The 24,706-nt window shown below is 58.8% G+C and overlaps 10 protein-coding genes across 10 annotated transcripts; 6 read left to right on the forward strand and 4 right to left on the reverse strand.

Moving 5' to 3' along the window:
• Positions 1-724: 724 nt before the first annotated feature.
• On the forward strand, positions 725-1,252 carry pkr1 (V-type ATPase assembly factor pkr1; the record flags this gene model as incomplete). The annotated part of the gene is made up of 1 exon (XM_032030030.1): positions 725-1,252. The coding sequence occupies one exon, from the start codon at positions 725-727 to the stop codon at positions 1,250-1,252; it is 528 nt and encodes a 175-aa protein (XP_031890568.1).
• Positions 1,253-1,686: 434 nt separating this feature from the next.
• sut1-2 (General alpha-glucoside permease) lies at positions 1,687-3,857 on the reverse strand (the record flags this gene model as incomplete). The annotated part of the gene is made up of 5 exons (XM_032030031.1): positions 1,687-2,828; positions 2,879-2,950; positions 3,000-3,311; positions 3,370-3,395; positions 3,454-3,857. The coding sequence occupies 5 exons, from the start codon at positions 3,855-3,857 to the stop codon at positions 1,687-1,689; spliced, it is 1,956 nt and encodes a 651-aa protein (XP_031890540.1).
• Positions 3,858-5,780: 1,923 nt separating this feature from the next.
• HIS1 (ATP phosphoribosyltransferase) lies at positions 5,781-6,951 on the forward strand (the record flags this gene model as incomplete). The annotated part of the gene is made up of 4 exons (XM_032030032.1): positions 5,781-5,797; positions 5,869-5,903; positions 5,956-6,519; positions 6,581-6,951. The coding sequence occupies 4 exons, from the start codon at positions 5,781-5,783 to the stop codon at positions 6,949-6,951; spliced, it is 987 nt and encodes a 328-aa protein (XP_031890569.1).
• Positions 6,952-7,910: 959 nt separating this feature from the next.
• On the forward strand, positions 7,911-8,393 carry CGGC5_v001158 (uncharacterized protein; the record flags this gene model as incomplete). Its single annotated transcript, XM_032030033.2, has 2 exons — positions 7,911-7,934; positions 7,986-8,393. The coding sequence occupies 2 exons, from the start codon at positions 7,911-7,913 to the stop codon at positions 8,391-8,393; spliced, it is 432 nt and encodes a 143-aa protein (XP_031890570.2).
• An 808-nt stretch (positions 8,394-9,201) lies between these two features.
• On the forward strand, positions 9,202-12,793 carry CGGC5_v001159 (uncharacterized protein; the record flags this gene model as incomplete). The annotated part of the gene is made up of 4 exons (XM_032030034.1): positions 9,202-9,984; positions 10,033-10,445; positions 10,494-10,712; positions 10,759-12,793. The coding sequence occupies 4 exons, from the start codon at positions 9,202-9,204 to the stop codon at positions 12,791-12,793; spliced, it is 3,450 nt and encodes a 1,149-aa protein (XP_031890571.1).
• Positions 12,794-13,050: 257 nt separating this feature from the next.
• On the reverse strand, positions 13,051-14,547 carry casA-0 (Metacaspase-1; the record flags this gene model as incomplete). The annotated part of the gene is made up of 4 exons (XM_032030035.2): positions 13,051-13,076; positions 13,124-13,293; positions 13,343-14,168; positions 14,217-14,547. 4 exons carry the CDS (start codon positions 14,545-14,547, stop codon positions 13,051-13,053), a joined length of 1,353 nt encoding a protein of 450 aa, XP_031890572.2.
• A 62-nt stretch (positions 14,548-14,609) lies between these two features.
• On the reverse strand, positions 14,610-15,178 carry CGGC5_v001161 (uncharacterized protein; the record flags this gene model as incomplete). Its single annotated transcript, XM_066150783.1, has 3 exons — positions 14,610-14,619; positions 14,671-14,870; positions 14,954-15,178. 3 exons carry the CDS (start codon positions 15,176-15,178, stop codon positions 14,610-14,612), a joined length of 435 nt encoding a protein of 144 aa, XP_066009950.1.
• Positions 15,179-16,484: 1,306 nt separating this feature from the next.
• On the forward strand, positions 16,485-17,523 carry CALM (Calmodulin; the record flags this gene model as incomplete). The annotated part of the gene is made up of 6 exons (XM_032030036.1): positions 16,485-16,487; positions 16,597-16,656; positions 16,767-16,782; positions 16,842-16,967; positions 17,017-17,241; positions 17,477-17,523. The coding sequence occupies 6 exons, from the start codon at positions 16,485-16,487 to the stop codon at positions 17,521-17,523; spliced, it is 477 nt and encodes a 158-aa protein (XP_031890538.1).
• Positions 17,524-18,169: 646 nt separating this feature from the next.
• CGGC5_v001163 (uncharacterized protein) lies at positions 18,170-18,586 on the reverse strand (the record flags this gene model as incomplete). Its single annotated transcript, XM_032030037.1, has 4 exons — positions 18,170-18,248; positions 18,305-18,381; positions 18,434-18,500; positions 18,558-18,586. The coding sequence occupies 4 exons, from the start codon at positions 18,584-18,586 to the stop codon at positions 18,170-18,172; spliced, it is 252 nt and encodes an 83-aa protein (XP_031890539.1).
• A 2,865-nt stretch (positions 18,587-21,451) lies between these two features.
• Positions 21,452-22,823, forward strand: CGGC5_v001164 (Protein transport protein SEC24; the record flags this gene model as incomplete). Its single annotated transcript, XM_032030039.1, has 4 exons — positions 21,452-21,572; positions 21,799-22,003; positions 22,060-22,481; positions 22,531-22,823. 4 exons carry the CDS (start codon positions 21,452-21,454, stop codon positions 22,821-22,823), a joined length of 1,041 nt encoding a protein of 346 aa, XP_031890512.1.
• Positions 22,824-24,706: the final 1,883 nt, after the last annotated feature.

The following is a 24,706-nucleotide window of genomic DNA, read 5'->3' on the forward strand; positions in this document are numbered from 1 at the left end:
CTGTTGGTATGCTAGGCATCCATATGACACCAAGGCAGTCGCTGGTGTTGACGCACCTATCCCGGTTCCGAACTGTCCTTCTGAAGCCCAGCATCGCGAGGCCACGGTCACCTCTTTGCAAATGCCACTTGTAAACTTCACTCAAGGCAACGGTGTCTTTCCAGTTGACTACACATGCCCTGCCCTGCAATACACTGTTCGTTGGGCCGGAAACACACGTGTCTCCCATGGATTGTTGATGTTGCTGTCCTCCCATCGAAAACGCGGATACTTTAAGACGCTGTTCCCCGCCATGGCCCGCGTTATCTAAAAAGTACCCTCCCGTCCTCAAGACCACACCGGACCCCTCTCCTGCACACCACACCAGCTACCTTCCACCACCACCACGCTACCAGCCGCCTCCCCCAGCTGTTGCGCGCATACTCGTCCGGAAAAAAGCACTATTTATTATGCGCTCTTACCGCCTCGACTCTCCAGTCTGACCACCGCCGTAAACAACATCACTTTATCACGTCGCGACGAAAGAAGCTCGCACCAGCGTTACATCAGCCATCCGACGCCCCGCAGTTGAGCCCGGTGCATCATCGTCATCACAGCCCAACGGAGCCGACTCCTCCAGCCCCCAAACCTACTGCATCCATCCCCAACCCGAGCGGTCTACCCGACGAAACCGCGCCGACTCTTCCTCAGAAATCCCACCCCATCGACGACCACAACCGCAACCATGGCCGACTTCGTAGTCAAGCTCTGGGAGTCAATCTTCACCCCCGGCCCGACGCCCACGCTCCTGGTCGCTACCAACGCCACCTTCGCCGCCCTTCAGGTCCTCCTCCTCTTGCTCTTCGTGGGCACGTATAGCATACACTTCGTCATCCTGTCTTTCATCTCCGGCGGCCTATGGTACAGCATAAACTGGTTCGCCCGCGAGATCGCCCTCAACAACGAGCAGCAGGATCTCAAGAAGGCGCTTGGGGCCGACACCACGGCTCCCGCCGCCACGGACGATAGCGACACCGAGGTCGAGGGCGCGGCGCCCGGTCGTAAGAGGAAGGTCGCCAGGTCTCGCGTCGCCGGCAGCAGCAGCCAGGTCGAGACGGAGGAGCAGAGGCAGGAGGCGGAGCTGAACCGCAGGGTCGCTGCCGCTACGGAGTCGAACGCCGAGAGTACCAATGCCGACGGCACGCAGTCGAGCGTGAGCACCGAGGACGAGTGGGAGAAGGTGTCAGAGGCCGAGAACGAGAAGGACAAATGAGGGGCGAGGCGGAGGACCACATCTACGACGCGCTTAAATCCCGTCTAGCGATGCGATGCGATTCTATTATGACGACAGGGAGTTACGCATCGGCGCGATGAGACACTCGAGATACCCATGGGCGGCGTCGATATGATGGGCTTGGAGCGGCACCACGCAGCGAAACAGACTTGTACATATCGTTCTCGTAGCCTGCTCCATAGGGGGCAGCTCAGTACAAACTTTGACACAAAGAAGCATGCTGATGGAAAGTGATTGCATTCAAAGACGCTCTCTACGTCCGGCAGGTCTCAAAAACATGTCCACTCCAAACTCCTAGATTGACCTAACCCTTTCATCCTAGGCAATTGCTACAACAAGATACTGCCGTCTTCCGAAACGCCGTCCCATGCCCGTGCTAGTTTTACAACGTCGGTACCTCAGCCGGTACCAGCTCAAAGATGCTTCAGCTTTCGTGTGGCGAAAGCAGCAACGATGGCGCACATGGCGCCGATGAAGAGACAGACGGCGATGGCGTTCGGGCCGTCCGTGTTGTGGTGCTCCTCCTTCGGCGCGTCTGACAGCTCGGGGCTCTTGCCCGGTTCCAGGATCGAAAAGACAATGGAGCTGATGAAGGTGCCGATGAACTGCGGCAGCGTTGTGTAGATGTTGAGGATGCCAAAGTAGATGCCGGAGAGCTCGCCGGTCGACGAGGACGGTTGCGTGTTCTCGTCCGGCCCGTGTTCGAGGTGCAGCGGCTGGTCCTGACCGAGCGTCGGCAGCTCAATGTTGGAGGCATCCGACAGGCGTCGGTATGCCCCGCCGCCGCCTCCTCCTCCCCCGCTCAGCTTGTTGACCTCAACGCCGAGGAACGCCGACGGCGCCCACATGGCTATCGTCCAGGAGAAACCGCAGGCGGCAACGAGGAACGTCGCGAACCGGAAGCTGGTGGCAAAGGGCGCCAGGGACATGGCGGCGGCGAACATGAGGTGTCCAAAGATCCAGGCCGTCATGAGGTCGGGCTTCTTCTTGCTAAACTTCTCCAAAAACGGGGCAATGGCCCGAGGGGGCCGGGCCGTAAAGTTGTCGTCGTCCGGCGATTTGACGATGAGAGGCAGCAGCCAGGCGCCGATGAAGGTGATGGTCGAGTAGATGACTAAGGCCATGCTGCCGATGCGACCGATGTCTCCCAGCGCATCCTTGGAGTCCTTGCCATCCGCGGCGGCGTCGTAGCGGAAGTAGGTCTCGCCGACCCACGTGGTGCTGTAGAAGAGGAACGGGAACCAGCCGATCCAGGACCAGAACTGCGCCCAGCAGATGGCCTGGATTCTGGGCGGCAGATGAAGCAGCGTCGACCAGATCTGGCGGAACACTTTGAACTTTCCGGTGGCCTGGCGCGGGTCTTGCCTCGTCGACACGAGGACCCTCTCCGTCACGGCCCAGCATGTGACTGCTGACGAGAACAGCATCATGAACGTGGCAATCACCGTGAGGATCTGAAACTGCGAATCGCCCAGCCATGTGCCAAAGATGCCAACCAGGTCTACGGCTCCTGCAATGTAGCCCAGCATGTGCCCGATGGCAGACATCCTGCTGGCTGTATATCTTGTTAGTGAGCAAGCACGAATCCGCCCGAGGTCCACTTACACCATGCAGCGCCGGTCTGCTGCTTCTCGATCGGCAGCGTGTCGACGATCAAGCTTCTTGCGCAAGACATGACTGGCAAGGGTTAGCTCAAAGTGCGCTACATTGGGGCAGCTGATCCTACCGGCATTGATGGCAAAATCCACGACGTAGATTGCCAGCACCGCCAGGATAATGGTGAATATGCGGGCAGTCTCCTTCTCCGAGATGAATATCCCCACAATCTCCTTGGTAAAGCCCAATATTGCCAGGGCAAACGCCGTGATGATCGAGCCCAGCACTATGAAAGGACGTCGCCTGCCCCATTTCGACTTGGACTCGTCCGCAATCGCCCCGACAATGGGCTGCACCACAAGGCCAGACAGAGGGCCTGCAACCCAAACCAGCGATGTGTTGCTCTTCGACAGGCCGAGGTTGAGGAGGTATGGTGTGCAGTCTGCCAACCAAGTTAAGTTAGCCAAGCGATGGCGCGCACAATCGACGAGGCGACGTACAGGTCATCTCAATTCCCCATGTAAAGCTGCATTGCGGCAGATTAGTCAAATGAGCCCAAACGGCAACGACCAAGTGCAACATACGTGATGCCGAGGGTGTTGAACGTCAGGAGAATCATGCGCATAGCCTCAGAGCTCCCCCTAATGGAGGGTTGCCCCGACCAGCTCGACATCTCGGCGGGATCCTGCTCTAACACGAGAGCGTCGTCTTCGGCGTTGTCGCTATCGTCGTCGTCGTCGTCTGAATCGTCTCGTTCGCCTACTCCACGAGAACCGGTTACTCTCCTGGGCTCCTCTCTGTGCGCTTGGGGTGGTTTCCGCAGCTTCGACAGGTCATCAAGCTGGAGAGGGCTGCTCCTGTCGTCGTCGAAGCTGGAGGATGATCGCGAGGGTGTTCGGATGGGCGTGGATTTGCCGCCCGAATCGTCCGAGGGTGGGTGAAGACTGGAATCGTGCGACAGCGTCGTAGAGGACGACGTCTGGTCCATTTGAAGATCCGGGGAGGATGGGGGAGAGGCCAGGTGGACCAGCGATTTTAAAGTAAATCCCGGGGGGCGTCGCGGCCGCTGCGGATGTCAGGACCGGACGGCGGCGCGCGCGTCATGCCCGCAGCTCGCAGTGTCTGGTCAGGGATGTTTCTGGTCCTCTGGATGCGAGGTGCAGCAACAGGTGCAGGCCAAGGGACCAAGGGAGGGGTGGTGAGAGCTGAGGAAGCTCTGGTGGGCCGGGCGATAAAAGTAATATGGGGACGGATGCGCGCTGCAGCGTATTGCACGGGGGAGATTTGGTGGAAGCACGCGCAAGGGAGATGTGCGATACGAGAGATGGGGTCTGCTGAAAGTGGCCGGTGAGATGGAGCAGACGGGAGCACACACTCTGGCGGCTGCGGGCGGTTGGGATAAAGTATGTAATGATTAGGTACTAGATGTCGGGGATAGGGGCGGCGCATTCGATACACGGACGGACCAGGACGAGAAGAGCATGACGGACGGTGCGGATGGGGTCATCAGCTCCAACAAGAAGCGTGGCTTGATGGAGAGATACTGCGACATTCGTGAAAACCTACTGGACACAACGAGGATGCGAGGGAGCACAAAATGCTGCCGTGCGTGGATAACAAGAGTCCAGACGGCACGAGTAGTGTCTCGTCTAAGTGGCCTGGTGGAAGGTGTCTCCCTACCTGGCCTGTCGCCGTGCCTCGTCTCCCTGTCATCTGTTTCCCCGGGCGAGGTGCTGTTGGAAATAGAAGCCAGGTGGAAGCCGACGGGCTTCTGGTGCTGAAGCTCTGACCAGGGCGGACAGAGGGAGACTCCGAGTCGTCGGCATGTCCAATCAACTGGATCTTGTTCCTGGTCGCTAATATGCATCTAATTAACGCGTGAACCTACGTCCATTCTCTCGGCGCTCCAGCATTGCAACGTGTTCTGGTTGAAATACCCCTTGCATTAAACCTTAACAGGTCAGTTGTCGAGCCGTGGTTGTGACAGAGACAGAGGCACTCGAGACCCTTGATCATCGGTCTGAAGAGGAATGCTGCTGTCTAGGGCCAGGCGTTGGGACACGTTGAATTGCTTGTCTCTGTCTGAGTTGAGTTGAATTGGGTTGGTCTCGTCTACTTTGAATAGCATATCTCTGCCAATGGAAGAGAGAGAGGCCGTCCATCTCTTGTTGATAATCGGGCCTTAACACCACCAACACCAAGGCTGCTCCCATTGACAACGAATACCGTCGTTAAAGATGGCATTCTCTCAATTGCACTGCGCTCCACAATTGCGGCCCTCCACCTCACGAATAGGGCAATGCCGCGCAGGACATGCGTCACTTCATGCTTCCACCAGCGCTGCCCCTCCAGCGTCCGGCATCTGCCGCCGCAGACGTCCAGGACTGCCCCGCGTTCAACGATTTTTTTCGTCTCTGCGGCCAGTCGAGCTCCGACATAGGCCAACGTGGTGAACGCTAGCGCTGCTGCACCGCGGCACACTAACCAGCCAGACGGCCCAGCCCACACAAAATTTCCGCGTCGTCTGGCTTCAGTGCCTCCGTTTTGACTCACCGCAGAACCACCCCGCCGGACACCTTCCGCGACGAACGAGAGACGACAGAAAGAGAATACAAAGTCGCGCAGAGCCAGCCGGGCCATCTCATCTTCACCTCGACACCTTCGGCCCTGGCCAATTGACTCGGCAATCGCTCCAACTTAACCTTCCCAACCCCGCCGTCCCTTGTGCAACCCGGCTGCCGTTCTCGCTGCTGCAGAAATCTTGTCGCATCATTGGATTTGCTACGACGCTGTGCTCCATCCCTGCGCGCCCGACGTTCTCGCCCAATCCACGAGCCCATAACGACATCGAGGGCAAACATACCCCCACGTTCTCCACGGCATTGTAGAGCGTATACATACCTAGCCCGTCATGGATCTGGTCAACCAGTTGGTCTTACCCCTCCCCAAGCCAAGAGCATCATGGCCCAGTTCAAGGAGAAGCTGATCGCGAAGGAAAGCCTAGAGGGTCGCCTGTTGTTCGCCGTGCCCAAGAGTGAGTCAACCGCGTCTGCCGTGGGTCTATGCGCTGACAATGCCATCCGCAGAGGGCCGCCTCAACTCGGCCACCCTGGACTTGCTTGAGGGAGCCGACATCAAGTTCCGCCGCGAGAGCCGTCTCGACATTGCCCTCGTCAAGAACCTCCCCATCGCCCTCATCTTCCTGCCTGCCGCCGATATCCCGACCTTTGTTGGCGAGGGCCGCGTCGACCTCGGAATCACGGGCTGGGACCAGGTCAGGGAGCACGATGCCGGCATCATTGCCCACAACAAGTCGAGGAGAGCGTCCGTCGATCTCAACGATGGCGAGCTGAAGCCCACCGGTGGCTGCGAGATGGTCATGGAGCTCGGCTTCGGTGCCTGCAAGCTCCAGGTCCAGGTCCCCGAGAAGGGAGCCTACGCCACAACGCAAGACCTGGTCGGCAAGACCATCGGCACCAGCTTCGTCAACCTGGCCGAGGAGCACTTTGCCAAGCTCGAGCTGGGCGTCGACGCCGACGGCAACAGCAACACGTCGCCCAGGAAGCTGCGCACCAAGATCATTGAGCTCAGCGGAAGTGTCGAGGCCGCCTGCGCGCTGGGTGTCGCTGACGGCATCGTCGATCTTGTTGGTGAGTAGTTCCGTTTTGTCTGTGAGGCTGTCTGTGAGGACGGAGACTGACCGTATCCCAGAGTCTGGCGAGACCATGAGGGCCGCCGGCCTCAAGGCCATCGACACCGTCGTCGACTCGCAGTCCGTCCTGATCAAGTCCCGCAACCCCTCCAACGTCGAGCTCGTCGAGCTCATCGCCGCCCGCATCCGCGGTGTCATCACCGCTCAGAGGTTTGTCCTGTGCCAGTACAACATCGAGAGGTCACGCCTCGTCGAGGCAAAGCAGATCACCCCCGGCAAGCGGGCGCCGACCATCACGACGCTGGACGAGGAGGGCTGGGTTGCAGTCAGCTCCATGGTGGAGAAGAAGAAGATTGCTCTGGTGATGGACGACCTGACCCGCGTTGGCGCCCAGGACATTTTGGTGCTTGATATCCACAACACTCGATAGATCTGGAAACCATTTAGACGACGACCACGAGATACCTTTGTAATACACGTGAGGGCGGATCAGACATTTGTCTTGGAGAGCCATTTGTCTTGGAAAACAAGGGCGAGCTGTCAAAACGTAAAGTGAAGCTGTAGATGGTGAAACGCACGCTGATCACCGACGCAATTGTCGCAGTTGTGGCTGTGGACGATGATGTACCGCAGTCGAGCGCCGGCCGGTTGCTTGCGCCGCTAGCGTCGCGTTTCCGAGACTCTGCACCTCAGCCCTGTCGACGTGCAAGGCCCAACGCACTGAGCCCCTGGTCAACGGGGAAGCTGTGCGTTCACAGCTTGCGCGAATCGGTCCTCCATCGAAGCTTTACGTAGGCGTCGGGCAGCCCTGTGTCGTGTCGAGGTGCTGGTGTCGATTGGACCTCTCCTGCTGATCCCCAACACGCAAAGTGCGCCAAGTGGGTCCAACTCCGTCACTCCCGTGTCCCGGCCGCAGTGCACGCGCCAAACAGGGCGTATCGAAGGCGAACCCGACGGTAGAAGGATATGGGCTATTACCGTCAGGGAACTAACAGAAAAGAGGGTGAAGCGAAAGCGAACGAGCGGCGGGCGGGAAAGCGGGCGGTGACCAGGTGGCCGCGCCGAAGGTCCCGCCCGGACTGGCTTTGATCGACTGTAAGCTCCAAAATATTTAACTGTATTCCTGTCTCCGCACGCCGTCGTCCCGTCGTCACCGACGTCTTTTGCTTTCCCTCCCGACTCTCAGGCACCACGAACTTTGGGGCTGCCGTGGACAAGCTATTGCGGTTCATCGGAAGCAGCTCGCATTGAGAGCTTAATATCGTCGACATGCGAAGGAATCAGTCTGCGGAAAGTGTGTCGAGTACCCGGTCCAGTAGTGGGATTATGTCGTCATCAGCAACAGCCACGAAACTCACTGCCACGAGGAGCGGCAGCGATGCCGGCACCATGCAGCAGTCGACCATCTACAAGGTTTGTCCCAACTTGACGATCCATAAGAGTTGGAAACTGACACTCTCGCAGGGTATCATGACACCCATCATCTTCGTCTCGTTTCTCCTCTCCCTTGTGTGGGTCGACTTGAAGTACACACTAAAGAGATCCCGGGATCGCGGCCACCACCACGGCGGCGGCTGGATGCCCAGCTGGCTACACAGCATCGTGTATCGTCACTCACCGTACACGTACATGCAGAAGGAATCCACGACACCGAGTCCCAGCCCCAGGTCGAGTCCCCGGGAGCAGCCGGGCGAGTTCTACTACCACAGCAAGCAGAAGAAGCTGATGCGCATGGAGATGGACGACGCGTTCGAGGTCCGAGGGCAGGTGCTCGTGGTCGTGGGAGCGGCTTCTCTGGCGACGCTCTGGGGTTTCTGGGTCTTGTCGAGCTGGGTCTGGAGGAGCATGTCACTACGGGGTCTTGTCTTTTGATGCGAATGAAGAAGATTCTTTCGAAATGCGTCGTTCCGTGCCTTGTTTGCTTGTCGGGATGATGACGACAATTTCAGACGAACGGTTTTCTGCACGGCCCCAGGGGTTTGCCCGCGCTTTGATCCACCGATCCCGCCAGCGTCTGACTCGTTTTGATGCGACGGCCAGGTTGTCGACTGATGGGTCATGATGGTGCTGCTGGATAGGCAAAGGGCTGCCAGAGACGCTGACGAAGTGCTTGTTGGGCACTTGGCTTGGTTGGAAGGATGAGATCAAAGGAACCGAGATACCAAATTTACAAACAAAGGCTGAGCCCACGAATCTAATGGAAGAGTCCCTGATGTCAATCGCACTCATTGTTTCCAGCCGTTTTTCGACAGCTATTGAAGAATGTTTGATGCGTCTTCCCTGCACCGCGAAACAATCCACCAGGACCCTGAAAATTAACCGCCTACCTTGGAAAAGGGCTCGAGCAAATAATTCACTCGTTCTTCCATTTCCATGTAGTCAGACGTATTGCATGCCTCTGCCGTTTACCGCACCGGATCGTTACATCCGATCGCCTCAAGTGCCGTAGGAGCGGGGCAGATCGCGGGGGTGAGCTTCAGCGCCGGGTCTCAGCACCCAGCAAGCTGGTCAGGGGCCGTAGCTCCCACCACCACCACCCGCCCCCCACGCACGCGTCGAGCTCAGCTACTTTCTTTTTTTGGCTTTCCACGCAAATTCACCAACGCGCGCCTCACATCAGATGTTGTAAACCACTCCAACTCAATGTGCCAGTCTCATACAAACGCCGGATGAAATAAAAATGACAGAGCCTGAGCGCAGCACGAGGCCCGGCGTCCTGCACGGGACCTCGGCGCCGTTGGACAACGCGCTGCGAACCGAACTGTACGCCGCCATTGAGGCCATTTACGCGGCGGGTGGGTCCGACACGTCCAGCGTGCCCAAGCCCGCCGCCAACGACAACCGTCAAGATGAACCTGATGCCGCCTCCAAACGGCTTTCCGAGGTTCTCAAGTTCTGGAGCTCGAGGATCGAGGCGCGCAACCTGCTGCACCAGCGGGCCTTCTACCACCTTCACCCGCCCGCGAACATCCGGGACTTTGAGAGCTGGGTCTTGGCCCGGGACATGTGCGCCGCGGATGCCGCTCTTGTCGCCCGACTGCGCTGCGAGTGCCCCAAGGCCGGCTTCGAGGTTCTCCCCGTGGTCCTGGAATACACCGGGACTGCCTGCCAGTACAACGCGTGGGTGTCCAAGGAGCAGTCCATCGGCCGTGCCTCGGAACCTCAAATCGGAGAGGACGGGTTCTGGAAGACGTACCAGCACGTACGCCACACGCCGCACGTCTACCAGTTCAGGGGGTTCTCGGGAGCGAACCTTGCGGAGGAAATTGACTGCAAGGAAGGCAATGTCCTCGACGAGAGGAACATTGCATGGGAGCGTGCCCGCCGCGGGCTGTTCTTCTGGCAAGGGCCCCAGGAGCAGAGGTATTTCGATGAAGAGCGCCAGGCTCGCGAGAACAACCCCAAGTGGTATCAGAAGATCGTCCCCGGGACGACTGCCGACCTCGGCAAGTATTTTGCACCTGTAAGTCTGACCCCTCCATATGACGCGACATATGCTCACCAGCCGCAGGCCATCATGATCGTGCCCACGAGCACGCAACTGGATCTTGTTGATTTCGCGGAAAACCCGCAGCCCTACGCCAACGTCTGGTGGCACTTACTCAAACAGTGCGAGGCCCCCGTGAAGCGACAGGAGCATTTCGAAGCCCTGGAGTCGCTGTGCGATTATGTGTTCCCAAAGGAGAGCGAAGCACCGGCGGAAACCCGAATCCTCGGCATGAGGGTTAGCAATCGAGAAGATTGGATCAAGGCGTTGGATCCCCTCATCATGGGCGACTTGATTGTGGTCTCCCTGGTTTTCCGGGCCCATTCACTCTTCGAGCGTCTCGCTGCTAATACGCCGGTACACCCCACAATCAACTACGACTTGTTGTGTCAGAATGCCGACAGGACGGGATATCCCGCGGCGAAAGCCCTCGGGGCGTACGTATTCCCTTGTTGTGAATGGAGACGCATCTGACACAGATACAGGTTGCGCCGCTTCTTTCTTAAGAACGCCCACTTCTTACAGGTTGCCGCCCCGATGAACAAGATGCCGGTAGACTTTCAGAATGTCGAGGCCACCAACGTCACCAAGGAGCTGATCAACGAGGCCATGACCTTGCTGAAGTCTCCCGTAACGGCGAACCACGGCCGCGTTATCGCGGAGTTTTTGAAGTTCTTTGAGAACTTCAACGACTGGCACAAAATGTGGGTGCTTCTCCCTTGTTGAGGAATGGAGACTGACCAAATACAGGGTCAACTCGGCCGTATGTGGATCTCCCGAGCTGCGGAAACAGGTACCCTTCATCTTGGGTCTGCTGAACAGGCTGCTCGATGTAGCAAAGCGAAACAACCTCCCTCTTGATCAGGTGAAGATGTTCTACAACGATTACAAAACGCGCATCATCAACGCTCCTCCAGGGTTGGTAAGCCAGCTCGTCAGCAACGTACTGAAAGACGACAGCACCGAGGCGCAAACCGCAAGACAGACGTGGTGCGAAGACGAGCCGTCGGCTGAGCTTCTCGAGGGTCAGAGCCAACCGCCCACGACAAGCTTTACCTTGCTCGCCGGCCTGTTCAAGGGTCTCGACCGGCTCGACATGACGTCTGAACTATCTCACCTTGTCATCTATATTGTTCACCATCAGGAAGAGATCAAGCCGATACACATGGCTCCGCTGTGGCTGCCATGTCTCAAAAGTCTTCACGATCTCGTGGATCCGAGTCCTGCATTCCAGAAGCTCTTCCAGGCTATTTTCGGTCTGTACCACAAGATGGTGTTTGATGACGCTTCCCTCCAGTTCGAGGACGCCCCGTCATCCATTACGCCACTGCGGCCCTGCTGCGCCGACTGCAAATACCTCGACGCCTACTTTGAACAGCCCAACTGGAAGAAGTTTCATCTGGTAAAGCCAAAGAAAGTGATTGAGCATATCCAGGAGCAGCTCCGCCAGCAGAGGAAGCCCATCGAGACGACAATCTTTGGCAAAAACGAAATGTCCATTACGATGCAGCTGAACAAGGTCTCCCTGGTGAACAAGGAGCTTGGCAAGATTGAAGCGTTGCGCAGACAGGAGGCGTCCAGAACCGTGCGGCAGTTTGAACCATCGAGGTTGCTGCCCTTCCTCGGCGACAAGGGGGACATCATGTGGAAACTGGGCGATGCTGATTCCGCGGATCCCGTCCAGCGCACACCAGCAAGGCCATCACTTACGTCCGCCAGCGGATCCGGGCTTTCTCGGACCAGCTCGTCGTCTTCTGCGAATACTTCCGTCTCCACGGCGACCCCTAGCAGGAGCGTTCGAGAGACGGTCGTCAAGAGAGAGCCAGGGCCAAGTGCTAGAACCACGGTCGGTGGCCTGGTCACACCAAAGACTGAACCGCGCAACGAGCTCGCGCGCGTCAAGACTGAGCACACACCCTCGGGCTCTTCGCACCACGGCCAATCCAAAAGCATCCGCGATATGTTCGCGTCGGTCAAGAAGGAGAAGACGCCGGGAAGCGCCCAGGCCAAGAGCGGGCTGTCTACGAGGGATCGTCTCAAGAACCCCCAACCGCCCCGACGAGAGCAGTCCACGCCCAAGTTTAACGACTACTCGAAACCGCCGATGGGCTCCCTTGATAATGCGGTAGCGAGCAGCAGCTCCAAAGCGCCCAAGCCCATCGTCAAACGGGACCCGCTCGCATTGTTTGGCGGCGGCGGAACGCGGAATAGGGAGCCGGTGCGCAACGGGATCCGGAAGAGGGCCGGGCTAACGCATGACACCAAGACAGCACCACTGTTGAAGACGGTCGGCAGTTTTGCAAGCAGACACAACGCCACCCCTGGCCCGTCAACGACCCCACCCCTGAACAGCACGCCCGGGTCGTCAGCATCCGCGTCGCGGGCGCCGGATTTCATGTCAGCGGTCCTGGACGCAGAAAAGGCTCGCAAGAAGCGGTCTTCCAAATCAACGTGGGAGGTGAAGACGGCCGCCGGAAACGTGGTGAGCGCGGGAACGTCCTCGGCCATGGCCAAGTCGCGGTTCGACGGCCTTGCTAAGGACAAGGAGAACACGACGCGCCGTACACATTTTGGCACGTCAGCAGCCGGCCGGGCCGCAAATGTCTTGTCGGCGCGCTCGCCCAACATTGGCGGCTCTTCGGCCTCGACAGCGAGCAAGAGAAAGGCGGACGACGATCTCATCGACCTCTGCGGCAGCAGCAGCCCCGAGCGCGCTAGCAAGCGCAAGAAGAGCGCTGCTACTTTTGACCCTTTTGAAGACGACGACCCCTTTGCGGATATGTAGATGGTGTTTGAGTATGCGCACGGACGATATTGGCAGGCGCATTGTGTTTGAGGTTACTAGAGTTGGTTTGCTGTCTGGATTAGCGGCTGGAAGTTGGCAAAGGCGTTTGGTGGCACGCGTGTTGAATCAGGAGCTGTAGGATCGATACCCCAAGACCAGGATTGCATTTAAGAATCAACGGATGCCATTCTTATTGCTATGATTAACCTATTTTGTGTACTCCCGTGCCCTAGAATCGACCATACGCACGAGGACGTTTACATCACGTACAGAATATCCGTGTCTGAGGGGGTTAGCCAAAGCAGCCTCGACACACGCGGGACAGCTTACCAATGGGGTGACTGCTGGAGAGCTGGGGCAGCTGCGTGTACTTCTCCTCGAGCACGTCACGGATGCTGTTGAGGAGCTGGACGTAGCTCTGCTGGGGGTTCGCCTTGAGGGCAGAGATGAAGGCGTAGGACATGGCGCCGGTGGCCTGGTTCGCGATGTTGGCGTCGGCGCTGCTGAGGTTAATTATCTCCAAAATCACACAGCACTGGAAGCACTCACGAAGTCTGGCTGTCCTTGCTGCCGGACCACATGATGACGTCGGCAGGCGACGTGCGGGTCTCCTTGGTGCGCTCGTAGGCGTCGTCGCCGGCGATGGCGCGCTTGCCGAAGCTGAAGATGGAACTCGCGACACCGCCGAGGTCGCCGGCCGTGTACGCCTGGAAGGCGCTGAGCAGACCCTGGCCCGCCTCCTTGGCCAGGTTGGGCTCCTTGAGGACGCCCTTGGTGGAGTAGATGTACGGCAGGTCGAGCGCGGATCCGGAGTGGCACGAGTCGAAGATGGCCGTCAGCCGCACACCGGGCTGCAGGGGCTTGACCATGATGTGGTGCATCTCGTCGTCGACAATGTGGCCGGCCTCCTTAAAGTCGACCGGGTAGATGACCTCGTCGTAGCCGTCGTCCTCGTCGCCGTCAATGTCCTCGGTCTGGCCGCCGTGGCCCGAGTAGTGGAAGAAGAGCGAGTCGTTGGGCTGGGCGCCCTGGACGAGCCAGTGCATCGCGCGGAGGATGTTCTGCTTGGTGGGCTGGCCCATGGGCTCGCGCTGGTCGTCGGTGAGGACGACCATGTCCTCGCGCTTGTAGCCGTAGCGCTCGACGAGGAAGGCGGAGACGTTCTTGACGTCGTTGATGCAGCCGCGGAGCTCGCCGTCCTGGCCAAAGTAGTTGATGCCGATGAGCAGGGCTTTCCTCTTGCCCTGGCAGGTGGAGTACTGGAAGCCGTAGCCCTCGGGGGCGCCGTGGCCGAACTGCTGCACGCCGGTGGGAGGGGGAGGGGGCGCGCCTCTGTTGCCGTGCGCCCAGTCGTTGGAGTTGACGGTGGGCATGTCTGCGGCGTGTTAGCTCGGCCCGGCATGATAGCTCAGGGTCAACTTACGGGGCCTTCCTTGGTCACCATGGGAGTTCACGGGGTAGCCGTAGACATCCAAGCCTGGAGGGGGAGGGTGAGAAGGGGGGGCGTACCTGCCCATGTAGCTGCTGCCGGGGTTTGGGTTGGGAGGCTGCTCGTGATAGTTGCCGTAGCCCTGCGGGGGGCCGGGAGGAGGACGGTCGTAACCTCCGCCGTAGCCGCCGTGGTGACCGCCGTGGTGAGAAGGGGGCGGGCCCGAGGGAGGCTGGTAGCCGCCGCCGCCGCCTCCGTAGCCTCCACCGTAGCCTCCGTCATGGCCGCCGCCGCCGTGGCCGTACTGTCCAGGGTAGCCCGACATGTCTGCTTTGTGATGGTGCTTGATGACAGGCTGTTGCTTTGTTTACTGTGGAGGTTGCTGCTTTACAGGTCCCTGGAATGATGTGAGTGGCTGGTCCCGGAAAGGCGGGGGAGGGGTGAAAACCCGCCTGGGTGAGTAGAAGCTGCTGTTGCTCTGGAAGCCCCGAGGTTCAAGACGGAAGACGGCTTCTGTAATGTGATCTGGAGATGCGCAAGACCCGGGAGCGACACCAAAGACCAAGTGTCGTTAATAACGGAGTGTTCAAGAGGTTGGACGTCCGGGAGGGGCCCAATGGAGGTGAGGTCACAGGTGAGAGAGCTGAGCTGAGGTGAGGGGCGCCGTCAGCTGGCTGCGAGAGGAACCGCCGGGTACCTGAGGGCGGTAGCTACAGGCGCTTGGGACTTACGCTGGTTTGGAGGGGCTGCAGCTTCAGAGGCAGCCCAGGATGAGACGTCTTTGATGCTGGAGTGGTGGGGTTTGAAGGGGGAGAAGGGGAAGGAGGGGCGGCAGCGGAATGCTCGGTTCCAGTTGCACCAGACGGGCCATGTTTGTGCAGTGCTTCAGCGTTTCGATACGAAGCTCCCGTTTTTGCACAGTGATATTTCTGCAAGAGAGAGACGTCCATATCCATCCCGCGTATTGTCTACAGCCTCAGGGAAGCCGTCACCGTTCGGTTCTGGGCCTTGTGGACAGCGCAGCAGACTCCAGCTTCACTTGATAAATAACGCAAAGGGGGCCGGAGCCTCACGCGGTCAAGTTGGGCTAACATGCCTCTTCCATACAAGCAGCTGCAGATCATCGAGCAGGAAGAGGTACTTACTGCTCAAGTACCAAAGGACATGCGAGCTTAACTTGGGTATCAAACACAGCGCGGGCTCCTCCAAACGCCCGCAACCCGGACCATCAGAGGCAACATCAACATGGATAGGGCCGCAGGGCCCTGTTCGTGGCCTGCCAAGCCCGAACGGTTGTCAGTTCTGTCTCCCGCAGCAGGGCTCCCGGAGGAAAAAGAAGGGACGAAAATGCCCAGCCCGCAGTGCAGGAGCGGGAGGCGGGAATCCCTCCCATCGTGTCTGCCCGCCGTCGACCAGTGGAATAGCGATAGCGAACCGTTTGGCAGACCGACAGCGTTCAGGGCTGGATGGCGAGGTGAGGTGGTCGCCTCGACTGGCGCCATGTGGATGCGGCCGCGTACGCTTGCAGGTCCGCGGGCGGAATCTGGCTCTGCCGCCAAGACCCTCATCCTTCAGTCCCCAAAGGTGAGCACGCGCTAAGCCCAGGAAGAGAGCCGTAGGGCCGCCTGGCGTCATACCATCGCTCACATGCTGGCGGTGATCCGTCAGAAGCGGGCTGGGTTGGGCAGAGTGAGGGGAAGTCTGGAGGAGGGACACTTCATAAGAAGAGAGACCGACGACGACCAGACTGCAGGGACCACTGCCCATCAGGAAAATTGCGTGGTTGATTGATTCTTGACTCTTGCGACGGCGTTGCAGTGCTGCACCATTACTGGCCTCCCCAGCCAGGCTCTCTGCTAGCGGGACAAATTCACAAACAAGGCACACTTTACACAGCTGGACAAGCATTTGGCTTGGGCTGGGCTGGAGCTCTAGTCGAGCTGGGGCGCGGACATCGGCAGCACAAGGCAAACGACAAGGTCTAGCTAGTGGTGGCTCGTAAAACTAGGCACGTAGTGGTAGTGAATCCAATCAGTCAATCAGGCTGAGGCAAGCCGAGGGGTCCTCACCTCATGTTTTCCTCCCTTTCCCCTCCAATCTTGCAATCCATCCCCTTCCCAGCGTCAACAACAAACACTTGACGATCCCAGCGACCGCGATACAGCTCGAACCGGACGAACGATCCCATAACCCGACACTGCTCACGCCCGAATCAATCGCTCCGACGCTCTTTTCACGCCCGCAGAACTCACCAAATTAAAAATGGTGCGTCGCTACTTGCCCCTCCTTTCGCACCGCCAGCTTCAGATAGAGCTGCTGCTGTGTTTCCGATACCCACGAGATTGACGGCCTCTAACCCGTCATCTTCATGCAGGCGCGCCACAACCTTACCGAGGAGCAAGTCAAGGACTACAAGGCAGTCTTTTCCGTATGGGTATGTCCACGAACCCCCAACCCTGCCCCGAGCCACGGCGATCGCATTACAGAGACCCTGGTTTCTTGGGACGAACATCAGTCTAGTGCTAACGTGCCCCCGATGGACAGGACCGCGATAACACCGGTTAGTCCCAACACGCACCTCCCTCGACAATACACACACTGACACGGCCTCGTGACCAGGCGGCATCGATGCCGAGGAGTTTCGCATCGCCATGAAGTCCCTGGGCCTCAACCCCAGCATCGAAGAGGTCAAGGAGCTCATGAGGGAAGTCGACCCCAAGGGCAAGGGCGACATCAGCCTCGACGGTAAGGCCCGATGTCACGTACGAACGAACTGGCGATTGACGGCTGCTAGAATTCCTCGACCTGATGAGCGAGGCCCCCGCGACGTCAAGCAAGGCCGCGGACCCCAACAGAGAGCTCACCGCCGCCTTCAAGGTGTTCGACAAGGACAACAGCGGCTCCGTCTCGCCGTCAGAGCTGCGCCAGGTGCTGCTCTCTCTCGGCCAGCGCGCCACCGACGAGGAGATTGAGGAGATGATCAGGCACGCCGATCTGGACGGCAACGGTTCCATTGACTGTAAGCTTCATCCCCAGCGGTCGACTCGGGTTGCGCTGCAACGCTGCACGACCGCGCTTCAGCAGCAGCAGCAGCAGCAGCATGCAAAATTGCCCTGCGCTACTGCTGCTCTCCGCTGCTCTGCCGACGGCCGCATCTCGCTATTCCCCTCCCCGCCCCCACCCAAATTTCCTAGACTAAATTTAGCACACCCTTCGGAGGATTGCGGCTGACGTGCAATTCGCGAAATGAACAGACCAGGAATTCGTCCAGCTCATGGCCCCGAAGGACACCAAGGCGTAGGCGATGCGGCGACGAGGCTATTTGGGAATGTTTTCTAGTTTTGGCACATCTATCGACGACGGGAGGGGAGGAAAAAGAAGTCACTGCTGCCTTGATACCCTTTCTCCAAAGGTACAGTGAGGTATTCAGGTGGTTTGACGCGGCGAAACACTTGGCACAACACGCATCACAGCAAACACACTCAGACACTTATTATGCATCACAGCTATGCTCACACAATCTCCAAGGCACCAGATCCTTGATGGACTACTAATTGTATTATCTGCTCTCGAGTGTTGGCACCCGTGAGCTTGCTACGAAAGTACTCGTCCAGAAATCGACAAGGGGAAGTATGCGAAACGCAATCGCCAATGTGGGTAATCGTAAGACAAAAAAATGATAATGTGCATCCGAATGCCGTGGGTCGCCGTCCGTCACACTTGACGCACGATGCCTGGGCTTTCCGGGAGAATGAGTGCGGTTCGAAGAAACATCGAATTCATCGTCTGGTCTGTCCGAGGGCTAAAGAAGCTATGCGGGTTCCTTTGGCGATCCGTCCATATACCATCCGTCCATCCGTTTCCGAACCAAAGAGTAGCAAGGCCGTGGTCGCGTTCGGGGGGAATCTCTTGTTGTCGCACTCGTGCATCGGTATTATGCGCGTTGATTAGAAGCAGCAGGTCAGGCACTCCAGGCAGCACTCGCAGGTCTCTCCGCAGAGCCAGCAGCAGCAGAGAGTGGCGATGCTGTTGAGACAGTGTCAGTCACCGTTGTGCGACCGCACATGAGGGGGTTTGCTTACCAGCCGTAGAGACAGCCCTTGTCATCCTTCTTCTCCTCCTGGGGAGGGGGAGCCTGGCCCTGGGGAGGGTAGTACATCTGGAGATGGTGTGAGCAGGCCTTCGTCTTCGTGAAAGCGATGTGAACTTACGGGCTGCTGGCCGGGAGGAGGGCCGTAGCCAGGCTGGCCGGGAGGGGGAGGAGAGCCGTAGTAGGGCCTGGCAGGCGCGTGTCAGTTTGCGACTTGATCAGAAGGCGGGCGACGCGAGACTTACTGCTGACCGGGAGGAGGGTATCCAGACATGATGACGGTTGTTTGTGGTGATTAGTGGTGTGAAGTTGGTGATGTTGTGATGAAGGTCGCAAGAGTGCGAGGGTATCTGTTTTAGGGAAAAATAAGGCGGTCGCGAAGGGAAAGGTGGGTAAGGTAAGTCAAACGGAAAGAACGAGCAAGACGGAGAGAGAGATGAAGGATGCAGGGGAAAAGGAGGACGGACGGGATGGGAGGGCAGCAAGGAAATAGGTCGGCCGGTCAGTCAGTCACAACGTGAGAAAAGTTGCTTATTAGTGTACGGATACCCGTTACGGTGCGGCCGAGGTGAATGGTCCCCAGTCCCCGTTTCCGCGCCTTCCACGCCGAGCCTTTGGCGGCAGCGCTGCGGCGAGTCGCTCTGCCGTATCCTTACACGCGTTCGGTAAATCATACCGTACGCGTTCATAGACTGGTCTCTGTCCAAGGCTACGCCTCACACAAATCTGGGCCGTCGAGGTGGCTCAAGGGTCTTTACGCATCTAAGGGGTCCCTCAGGGCCGCGGGTCTGCAGTAGGAACGCCGAATAGGGAACCAATGGTCATGCCAGACGACGAGGATCGCTGGCAGAGCCGAGAGGAAATGGAACGGGGGCCGGCCGGGATACCGGGCTCGCACGGCAGACAGAACCCCTTGGGGAGTGCATAACAAGGAGCGTCTGTGTAAGTTTCCTTGGCGTACTATACAGACTGTATGCAGCGTCGCATTTCACAATCATAGCCCCGTGGCGCATCTCTGTTCATTGTGCTGCTGCGGCAAAAGATGCTGTGCGCTTGGGATAAGGTCGACATGGGCAGCAAACGGTCATACCGATCCCATCCCATGCCATGTGGTCTTTTGCGGTGTTGCTTGGCTTTTCTTCAAGACGCCGCGGCGGTGGATATGTCGGCATCCAAGAGCCCATCTTTTTGCTCTTGGCGGAGTTACGCGTCCACTCCAAAAGCGTTAGATTATCTGCAGCTCCTCAGCTCGGCATGCTTCTGGCAGCAAATGGGCGGTCGTCAACGAGTCTTGAGACCCGTTGCCCAGCCCGTTGGAGGCTTTTTGGGGGTCTCTGAGACCCCTGGAGCGGCGCCCCTCGCTCGTGGACGACGATGCAGAGGCGGCTGCTCAGAGTCTCAGTCGACGACCAGCCACGATCGGGCGTGTGCTGTATTTATCTCTCATCATCGCCGCAACCCAACTGCAGACGTACAACGCACCAGACATCTGACCCTTTCTTCTTCCTCCTCTGTCCGTCTCCCGCTGCGCCCTCACGCCAGTCATCGGTCATTGTCAGTAGGCCGGGTCACCCCCACTCATTTGGCTCGGCCCTGTGAATGAAGGACGGCGCGCGCTGCATGGAACCACTGGTGAGCGCAGATGGCCATCGACGAGCAGACGTACGGATAAGGTAGACAGAGTCAGCCACCGCCGCGGACCGCGGGCCACGGACGGTGAGTTTTCTTCAGAGAGTCATATTTTTCCCCGTTGCGGTTAGCTCCCCAATTCGCAGTGAATTAGCACGCCTCCACAGGTAATAAGGTAGAAACTCAATTACTAGGCAGTATGGTGGGTAAGGCGAGCACAAATCTGCAGACTAGGCCGCTCTTGGCACGCTCGCCATGTTTAAACCGGCCGGGTGGGAAGGCAGCGGACAGGGCGGAGCGCCGGTGCGGCTACGGCTTGCAGGGAACCAGCTGAAGCACGTCTCATGTTTGTCCTTTTTTGAGAGCCGGTTGCCAGGCTCGAACCGCAACTGACACGGCACACCCAAACCTTGACTGCTCAGGAGTCAGGCCTCTGTTGTTGTTGTTTGGTGTTTTGCGGGCGGGCAGCCCAAAGGAGCTCCCCGGGTCTGAATTCTGAAATCGATGCCCCTGTCCCCGTCGTTTGGACCCTGTGGACCCCTGCCGGTGCCTGCCCTACCAGACCGGGAAGCCAGAGCTGCCAATCGGTCGACGTTCCAACGTTCCTGCCTTACTTTCTGCGGTTCACCTGTCCCGGGCACTACGGCCACTAGCGCAGAGACGCCGCCTGGCTCCCCGCCCGAACATTCACCGTAGGTATCGTACACGATACGGCAAGGGCAGCTAAAGACTTGTAGCTGGTTGACCTCACTGGTTATTTCTGTATAAGGTACGGAACCCAAGGCAGCCGGGTAAAGGCACGTTGGGCTGCACCTGTTGCCACTGGTAGTCCAAGAAAAGAAACTCTAGCTAGGCATGAATCATCAGCAAAAAAAGACTCTGGTGATGTGCATGCGCGTTTAATAGACCTCACCTACCTGAGGCAGGCACCCCAGCTTCACGACCGCCCGTGCCTCGTGCCTTCCCGTCTGGTAAGGTACCCAGACCCCGGACCATACACAAATCGTCTGTACCTCATCCCATCTCACCTCTGACCTCTGAGGTGTCTCCCACAGCCTGACGCACCTGTCCCGAGCCGCCTGTGAGGTGCTTTCCTTCTTCACAAGCTGCCCGTCGTCCACTGCACTGCGTGACTGCGGTGCCCGCCTCGCTAGCCATCGCTCCGGCCCCCGGGAGGGAACCCATCGTGCTCCTCCACACATCTGCGAGGCATCCACCTGGCCCTCCACGCCCGCCGCAGTACAAAGAGGCCAAGATTTTTGACGAACATCGCGTGGACCAACGAGCTGTCAACGCATCACAGGTAACCGCCCGCTCCCCTCTTGCCCTTGACGTGTTTCCGACAGATCTCCTCTTCTCTGCTTCACCGCCCATAAAAACTGCAGAAAACCTGAGGCTTACGCAGCGACAGCTACCCCTCGATCTTTCTCGGCCTCTGCCGCCTCATCCGTCCTTCACCACTCACAACTTCCCGTATCCCCATTACTTAACCGAACCGAAGAAAGGAACCATGTCTTTCTTCAAGAAGCTCACCAAGGAGTTCGAGGAGCTCAAGACCTCCTTCTCCGACGACAAGCCCGCCGCCCAGCAGCAACAGCAGCAGCAGCAGCAACCTCCCCAAGAGCAGACTGGTAAGTCGCACTCGTGTCACCCAGCCCTTCCCGCCTTCCCTGCAAGAGGGACATTTCAACATCTCCCAAGCCGTCCTATTTCTTGTCCTCCTCTCGTCCTCCTCGCTACCATTGACATTCACTACCTGCTCGTCACCTACAAAACCCCCCGTTTGATGTCAGCGAGATCCCATCGATCTGTCATCGTCGTCTCGATAAGGTTACTGACTCGTGCTTCTTTGACAAGGCTCCCGCAGCTACGGTGATCACCCGCAGCAGCAGCAATACGGCGCTCCTCCCTCCAACTACCCTTACCCCTCGCAGGCACAGCCTCAACCCGGTTACGGCAGCCAGCCCAGTTACGGCCAACCCACCCCTCCGGCTGCCCAGTCCGCGCCCCCGATGGCCGCTCCTTCCGTCTCCCAGGGCTGGCTCTGCCAGTGGGACTCCAAGTGAGCCGCATCCCGAAGACCCCATTTCCCGGGCGTTGCCGCTGACCTCCTTGCAGCTACCAGAGATGGTTCTACGTTGACCAGAGCTCCGGTCGCTCCCAGTGGGAGCACCCGTCTCCCCCCACCGGCCCGGTCGGCACCCCCAGCTACGGCGCCCCCCCTCCCGTCCCCCCCTCCGACACTAGAGCTTTCGGAGACCAGGGCCACGGCGGCTACGGCTCCCCCGCACCTCCCCAGCAGTACGGCGGCGCCCCCTACGGCGGAGCTCCCGGCTACGGCCAGCAGCCTCAGTACGGCCAGCCTCAGTACGGTCAACCCCAGTACGGCGGCGCTCCTTATGACCAGTCTCATGGTCAGAACCCGTACGGCGAGACCAAGGACAAGGAGAAGAAGAGCAGCAGCAGCGGCATGCTCCTCGGTGCTGCCGGCGGTCTCGCCGTCGGTGCTGTTGGTGGCGCGTTGATCGCTAATGCCCTTGGTGAGTTGCCTTCATGCCTGTCACTTGAATCCGTGCTAACAAATCACAGACGACTCCGACGATGAGCACAAGGCCGCCGCTCAACAGCAGCAGCAGCAGCAGTACGGTGGCTATCAGGACAACTCTTACAACGACGCTCCCCCCGCCGTCCTGCCTCCCACCGACAACGACGGCGACTCCATCTCCTCCAGCGACCGTGAGGACGTCCAGGAGGCCCGCGAGGAGTACGAGGAGGCTCTCGCCGCCGCCCACGACTCTGACGCCAGCAGCAGCGACCACGAGCGCCTCGAGGAGGCCAGAGAGGAGTACGAGGAGACGTACGAGGAGGTGTACGAGGACTAAACCAAAACTTTTGCTCTGGCTTTGAGTGGGTTTACGCAGTCGGAGGACGAGTGGACTGCGGTTTGCTATGACGACATGACGACGAATGACAGCTCAGCATTGCGTGGCAGTTAAGATGGCATCAAAGAACAAGAGGCATGGGGGATATCGGGACGGTCTTTACCTTTTTTGCTCCGTAGCCCTCGGAATTTCAGATGCAAGGACGCGTTTTAGGTCCTGCTAGTTTACCAGTATCGATGGGTTTCGATCGCGTGAGACAATCGGCGGCTGCTGAGGCCGTACGTGATGGTGGTAAAGACGCTGTCTCGCATCTGCCTCGGTGACAGCGGGAAGGGGGTGGTACAAGATGCACGGCAATCCAATCCCAATCATTCCCGTCGTTGCGAGGAGAATGACAATTAGTAGGCACACGAGAACGACGGGGCACCATCACAGGGAGAGGACCTCGGCGCAGAGTAATTGGAATCGGTGTTCCAGCTTCTCGTAACCATGTCTCGGCCATCCCTTGGATCGTCGACCAGGAAGGGCTCCAGGCTGCATCTCAGACAGCGGCTGCGCTGCGCTGCTGCTGCTGCTTCTGCTTGCTTCTGCTTGCTTCTTCCAGCGCTGCGCGCCCATGTAAAGAGCAACACGATCGTACATTACATGATGTGCGGCTTTATTTAATTCCTCCGACGGATCGCCTTCACACAGAGACACGATGCTAACCCCTTTCGAGGCAATCGTCGCATGTTCCCCATACCAAGAAAGGGAAGCGCAGAAACAGAGCCACCTCAAAAGCAAAACCTCACGATCTTACGTCCGTTCGGCCACGGAGACTGCTTGCCGAGGCTGAGCCCTTTTCGCCGGTCTGTTGGATGGAAATTGACGAGACATATGGTCCAAGACAGCGAGAGGGACGATGTTGGGTTCACTTACACCTGAGTGGACGGACGGCAACAGGGTGTCTGCCGGCTCGGCTCTCAGCGATCGCCCCTCTAACCCACCCACACTCTCAGCGATGGGCACCAGGTCCAGCCCGGTAGGTTCGGCGACCTCAGGCGAAGCCTCGCCCTCGCCTCAGGCACCCGGCGATAGTGATAGGCGGCCCTACCCCGTTCAGCTCCCCCAGAGAGTTCGTGGTGGTGGTGTGCCCCGTTTCGACAAACCAACCCCCCATCCATTAGGGAGTGTTTCAGCGCGCACCACCACTATCGGGTCCCCCAGCCACCCCTTGCTTCCCGTGGTTTGTGCTTTCGCAGGCGGGTTTACAGCGTAGAGAGGCGGACTGTTGGGGTTTCCCTGTGAGCCGATTCGTGAGCCGAATACAGTGCAAGTCTACTAGCAAACCCGTCCGTTTGTTCATCTGAAAAGTGTGAAGCTGCTAGTACACTTTGCGATCGTGAGGCTGGTCGTGGCCAGACAGAGCCTCAATCGCACAAAAAACAAGAGGCTGGAAAAGCTGGGGTGGCCAGGAACGGCGGTGGGGGGAGGCCAGGGCAGCGTTTACTCGCATCTTGAGGGTCCTCCCCGTCGACCATCGTCGCCCTCCCTCCCAAATCCGGCTGGCCGCCGCAAGTCCGTGCTTGGGAACCCGCCGCCCATCGTGGAATGGTTCTCCCCGATAGTGTGCTGTGCAGGCCGCCCCCTCCCCCATGCTGCAAGTCAGAATGGATCCCCCATCTCACATCGGGAAAACCCAGCCATCCCACATGTCGAGGTGGCTGGGGCTGAATATCGATGCCAGTGGTCCCTGGAGAACAGACGACGCCAGAAGCTCTGGCAGTCGCGTCTGGCGTGCGCTCCCGGATGGCTGGACGGCTGGGCCGTCGTCCGATGACAGTCCAAGCGGCCGGGCGCGCTACGGCGTCGTTGACAGCTGCGACAGCGGAAGTCAATTCGTA

This window comes from Colletotrichum fructicola (genome assembly GCF_000319635.2).
Source record: "Colletotrichum fructicola Nara gc5 chromosome Unknown KSG_Nara_v1_contig01, whole genome shotgun sequence".
NCBI classification, from domain to species: Eukaryota; Fungi; Ascomycota; class Sordariomycetes; order Glomerellales; family Glomerellaceae; genus Colletotrichum; species Colletotrichum fructicola.